Here is a 6,428-nt window from a genome sequence, read left to right on the forward strand (position 1 = left end):
ATATTTTGGGGAAACAAGGGCTCAAAGTGGCCCTTTTTTCCTGGATTTTTGTCTAAATCACTTGGTGGTGGTAGCAATACCATCCAAGGACAAGGAAATGATTTGTGCCTTTGGGAAATTTTTCACCTATGCTGGTAGAAATACGCTTAGGGGGTGTTTCATGCGGGACCCCACATCTGTGCCCCAGAGCTCAGGGTGGGGAGGGAACCCTGACAGCCGGTGACCCAGGTTTTGAGAGGGAACTGTATAACTGGCTTCCTGGAGGGGAGCAGTCCCACAGCTTACTTCTCAGCGACAGAGGAAGGGGTGACGGAGGGTACCCCAATCCAGGTCCCAGTTTTTCAGGACGCTATTTCTGATACTTTTTTTGGAAAATATCTGTGTCTCTTTACATCTAGTTGCAGCTCCAATGCCTGTGATAACGGAAGAATTGAGACCAGGAAGTTGCCAGGTGGTAGTCTGTGAGAATACAAATGCCCCAACTGACAGACAAGGGGGTGTCTTCCTCCATGCTAGTGAGTCGTGGGAAAGCTGCTGGGAAAAAGTTGTGTCTGATCAAAGGGTAAACACAGCCAGCCCAGGGAGCTCAGATCACCATCCTCTAGGGAAAGGTGGCAAAGAGCCAGCCAATGTGCAGGATCCCCCTGAAAAACTATCTTCCCAGACCCTGAGGCACCAAAATTCCAGAGACACAATTAAATTAATAGCCCACACAGACGGGAACACTGGAGGGAAAGACAAGCCATTGACTGATTACATGGGAGAGAGTCAAAGGACACCATGGGTAAGGAACAAACCAACCTCACACTGCAGTATCTGAACAGACGGCGTGGTAGCATAAAAATCCATGTAAACACCCATCTGTGATTAAAAAAAAGGTATGAATGTAAAGTTTTGGGATAAGAATTTGAGGACTGATGTTAAACCTTATGGTAAGTCTAGTTCATAGTTAATAGCTGCAAACAGATTTAAATCTGATCATAGCATAGAAACCTGGTTTGCAGTGTCTGAATGGGGAAACTGAGGCACACCACCTGTCAAGGTTCCTTCCCCACTCTGAACGCTAGGGTACAGATGTGGGGACCTGCATGAAAAACCTCCTAAGCTTATCTTTACCAGCTTAGGTCAAAACTTCCCCAAGGTACAAAATATTCCACCCTTTGTGCTTGGATTGGCTGCTACCACAACCAAACAAATACTGGTTACTGGAGAAGAGCTGTTTGGAAATGTCTTTCCCCCCAAAATACTTCCCAAAACCTTGCACCCCACTTCCTGGACAAGGTTTGGTAAAAAGCCTCACCAATTTGCCTAGGTGACTACAGACCCAGACCCTTGGATCTTAAGAACAATGAGCAATCCTCCCAACACTTGCACCCCCTCTTTCCTGGGAAATGTTGGATAAAAAGCCTCACCAAGTTGTATAGGTGACCAGAGACCCAAACCCTTGGATCTGAGAACAATGAAAAAATATTCAGTTTTCTTACAAGGAGACTTTTAATAAAAATAGAAGTAAATAGAAGTAAAGAAATCACCTCTGTAAAATCAGGATGGTAGATACCTTACAGGGTAATTAGATTCAAAACATAGAGAATCCCTCTAGGCAAAACCTTAAGTTACAAAAAAGATACACAGACAGGAATAGTTATTCTATTCAGCACAATTCTTTTCTCAGCCATTTAAAGAAATCATAATCTAATACGTACCTAGCTAGATTACTTACTAAAAGTTCTAAGACTCCATTCCTGGTCTATCCCTGGCAAAGACCCAGCATATAGACAGACTGAGACCCTTTGTTCCTCTCCCTCCTCCCAGCTTTTGAAAGTATCTTGTCTCCTCATTGGTCATTTTGGTCAGGTGCCAGCGAGGTTACCTTTAGCTTCTTAACCCTTTACAGGAGAGAGGAGTTTTCCCCTTCACTTTATATTTATGACACCGCCTCATGGCCTTGAAGGCTGGGTGCCAAGAGAGCGATAACACACCCTGCCTTTGAGCTAGTCGGTGGCTAACCCTCTTGGAGCAAACTAAGGGGGGAGGTGAGACATTCTCTATCACCGGGGAGCATCCTGTAACCGCCATAGTCCTCATTATCATATAAACATGATTTTACATAGAAAACATGCCTTGTAAGGTATCAGGGAAAGGTTATGATCTGTTGAAATCATGCCTCTATCCATACATGTGTATCATTAATGAATATGGAGTTATGATTATGGTGTTGTATGGTGGTCACTAAAACATGCTGTAAATTGGGGAATAAGTCAGATATTAGCTCTCCAGAGGCAACAGCAAGGAAAGTGACCAATCCCCAGGCAGGGTGTCAAACAACCCATTAAGAGCCCTTGTCCAGCAAGGGAGCTCCAATGCAATGACTCACGTGCACGAAGCCCCACAGCGGGAATTGCTCAACCTTGCTTGGAGAGACTCAGCAATGCCCCCCAGACATGCCTGGACTTGTGCCCCCCAAGCACATGGATTGAGGCTATAAAACAGACAGAGCGGACACATACTGGGCCCTTCTCCTGCCCCCACTGAGAAGAAGACAAGACTCCAACAGGGGAGATTGGCCCAGGTTTACACAGGAAACTTGTATATTAAGGACTGCAATATTCAGTGGGGTGAGAAAAATCCTTAATCTAGATGTTGCCCAGTCTAATAGGATTGAGAGTTTAGACAGTGTGCTTACATTTCCTTTTCTTTTGGTAACCACTCTGACTTTTTGCCTATCACTGAATATCACTTAAATTCTATCTTTGTACTTAATACATTTGTTGTTTATTCTACCTGAAGCAGTGTGTTTGGTTTCAAGTGTGTAAGAGACTCCCCTTGGGATAACAAGCCTGGGGCATTTCCATTTCTTTCTTAAACTGACAAACTCACATAAGCTTGGAGTGCCCTGCGGGCACACCTGCACACTGCAAGAGTAAGGTTGTGTCTGGGAAAGGAGATATTGGCTAGTGTCATTCGGTTGCATAATCCAAAGAGCAGTTTACATGTCAAAGACTGAGCGTGAACAGCCCAGGAGTGGGGTTCTCACAGCTGAGCAGGGTAAGGCTGGCTACCAAAGCTAAGGACTGGGGTGACCAACCAGATCACCAGTCCAGATAACACCAGAGGGGAACATCACAGGGTTGCAAAGCAGCATGTAGGTGGACAGGTGGGCAGTGCTGTTGAAATTATTTTTTTCTTTGTGTTTGTTGGTCCAAGGCCAACTTTGGGACCTTTCGTGGTACAGAGTGTGTTTGGGGAGTTTCAGGGTCTCTTTCCCATGGCAAGCCACAGAACTACAATCTGGGTGTCACAAGTTTTACTCAGTTTTGTTTCCATTTGTTGTTGTTCTGTAACTTCAGGCATTTCACTGGTAGAAATAACATTTGATATTTTTGTAACAATGTACCCCATATTGTTCATTGTGATATGATGATATGATTATAGCATAATTATGATACAGTTTATGCAAGATGGGTCATGTAAGATGTTATTGGAAAAGTTATGACTTTCTGAATATGGTTATCCTATTTGTATGTATTGATGATTTTGGTCAAAAGTTCTGAATTTTGATGACTTCCCTGTATTTCAAATGTAGTTACAAGTGAGTAACGCCCACTAGGGAACTTGATGTCAGTCTAGATAGATGGTTGGGAAGGGCCTATTCAGGGCAATGAGACTTTGGGGGAAACAATAGGCCTTTAGAGAAACTTATCTCCCACCTGGTGAGCCTCCCTGAGAATGCTTCAGACAGACTATACGTAGTGGATGCTATGACTCTAAAAGGCCATGTGACCAGGCCACATAACTCTGGACTCCATTTTGGGGAGTCTGTAATCTTCCCACAAATGAGTCTGGAAACCAAGTTTTGAAACAAACGGTTCCCTCCGTATTCTAGATCTATGGAAAGTAGGGAGTGACATCGTCGGTAGTTCTTCACTCCTCACTCAAGAAGACTCCGAGAATGTTCATAACTGTAACATATTTAACATATTATTTTTTACAAATAAGAACCCCCTTGCTGTGCTTTTCTCCCTTTACAGGCACCTTGAGCATTTCTGAGTCATATCGATGCATCAACTGCTTCATGGCACCTTTCAACTTCACCCACTCTGACGCTTCAACTTTCATCCTAATGGGCATCCCTGGCCTGGAGGCTGCCCACATCTGGATTTCCATCCCTTTCTTTACATTCTACATTATCAGCCTGTTGGGAAATGTCACGCTTCTGTCTGTTGTAGGTAAGGAACAGACTCTGCAGAAGCCGATGTACCTCCTGCTCTGCATGCTGGCACTTACAGACATTGCCACACCTACCTTTGTTGTGCCAAAGGCACTGGGCATATTTTGGTTCAATTTGAAAGGCATTACTGTGGCTGGCTGCCTCACCCAGATGTTCTTCCTCCACACGATTTCTGTGATGCACTCATCCACCCTCGTGACAATGGCCTTCGATCGCTACGTTGCCATATGTAACCCTCTGAGATATGCCACCATCCTCACCAATGCACAAATAGCTAAGCTAGGGCTTGTAGGTTTCATAAGAGCTGTTCTCTTCATTCTGCCCCTGCCCCTGCTCCTGAGTCAGCAGACATTCTGTGCCAACCGCATTATCCCCCACACACAATGCGAGTACATAGCTATGGTGAAGATGGTGTGTGGGGACATCAGAGTCAGCAGGATATATGATTTTGTGCTAATGTTTGTAATCAATGGGTTTGACCTGACGTTCATTGCCCTGTCGTATGGTCTGATCATCAGGGCCGTCCTCAGAATCTCCTCTCATAAAGCCCACCAGAAAGCCCTTAACACTTGCACAGCCCACATCTGTGTGATGCTGACATATTATACCCCTACCTTCTTCTCCATTCTTACACACCACTTTGGTCAAGACATCGCACCCTATGTTCATATCATCTTAGCTGACCTCTATCTCCTCATCCCTCCCATGCTCAACCCTATCATTTATGGGGTCAAAACGAAAGAGCTTCGTGACAAAGTAGTCAAATACACCTGCAGAAGTTCTGCAGACACAAAGTTCACGCAAAGTTCTGCAGACACAAGAGACGATATCTCCTCAGGCCTGCAGTGTCCATCAGGGAACTGTCAAATTGTCAGAGAGTATGTGAACCAGCACTAAGTGGGATGCAGTTTGGGAGGAAGACCAGAAGTTCTGTGAGCGCCATGGTTCCCCAGTTACCCCTGGCATGGAGGAAGAGTATGCTCACAAACAATCTGTAAAAAAAGTCAGCCTTCCTTGACTGTGCAGTTCTTACGAGTTGTACTCCTAGCAGAAGGAAAATCCTTTCACCAGAAAAGGGTTAAGAAGCTAAGGTAACCTCGCTGGCACCTGACCCAAAATGACCAATGAGGGACAAGGTACTTTCAAATCTGGAGGGGGGGAAAGCCTTTGTCTGTCTGTGTAATACCGTTGCTGGGAACAGATCAAGGATGCAAGCCCTTCAACTCCTGTACAGTTAGTAAGAAATCTAGCTAGAAAATGCTTTAGGTTTTCTTTGTTTTGGCTTGGAAATTCACTGTCCTGGAGGACATGTGTATTCCTGTTTTTTGTATCTTTTTGTAACTTAAGGTTTTGCCTAGAGGGATTCTCTATGTTTTGAATCGGACTGCCTGAATCGGTCCATGGGCCTGCATTCACCACAACCCTCCACAGCATCCAGAATGCGTTCACCCGGGGAGGGATATCCTGGCCCACAACACAATTTTTTTCAGGAAGAGGGGCAGACCAGCTGAATAGTCATGACTAAGGTTTTTTGTCACAGATAGTTTTAGTAAAAGTCACCAACAGGTCACGAGGGTCTGCGGGGGCGACTGAAATGGGGAAGATTAAAGCCTCATCAGGAGTATGAGAGCCTGAGCCGCACTTCAGGACGGGTGAGGGTCCAGCACTTACTGCCACTGCAGATAACAGCTCTGTGGCCCCCACTGCAGCCCCAGCACCTCAGAGGTCCCGAGCCCCTGCTGCAGCCCATGTGAGAGAGCTCCACGGCTCCCACTGCCAGTGGCAGCTCCGAGATCTGGGTCCCCACACGGCCAAGAGCCACTTGGAGGGCCACATACCCCCACCGCCAGAGGTGGCTGAAAGCTGCTGGTTCCTTGGCCACACATGGCAACTGAGAGCTCAGGAGCCTCCACCCGCTGCCCCAGGGCTGAAGTGGTAAATGTCACAGAGGTCTCCGAAAGTCACAGAATCTGTGACTTCTATGACTTAATCTTATCCTTAGCCATGTCTATGAACAACTCTCCGTAGTGAATGGAGAACTGGTGCAACCCGAGTGACTGAGACAGTGACAATACTTTGTGCAGGAGGCAAAACAATCACTGACTTGCCCCAGACAGTAGAATTGTTCATCCCTGGACTCAGAGTGTCATACGGAATTGTTAAGACCTGCAATGTTGTTGCCTCTGTAACACTGTTCAGT

The 6,428-nt window shown here is 45.8% G+C and overlaps 1 protein-coding gene across 1 annotated transcript; it reads left to right on the plus strand.

Moving 5' to 3' along the window:
* Positions 1 to 430: 430 nt before the first annotated feature.
* LOC311528728 (olfactory receptor 52P1-like) lies at positions 431 to 5,125 on the plus strand (the record flags this gene model as incomplete). The annotated part of the gene is made up of 2 exons (XM_084644097.1): positions 431 to 547; positions 4,029 to 5,125. The coding sequence occupies exon 2, from the start codon at positions 4,073 to 4,075 to the stop codon at positions 5,123 to 5,125; it is 1,053 nt and encodes a 350-aa protein (XP_084500223.1). The 5' UTR covers positions 431 to 547; positions 4,029 to 4,072.
* Positions 5,126 to 6,428: the final 1,303 nt, after the last annotated feature.

This window comes from Lepidochelys olivacea, assembly GCF_965140295.1.
Source record: "Lepidochelys olivacea isolate rLepOli2 genome assembly, chromosome: 1".
NCBI lineage: Eukaryota > Metazoa > Chordata > Testudines > Cheloniidae > Lepidochelys > Lepidochelys olivacea.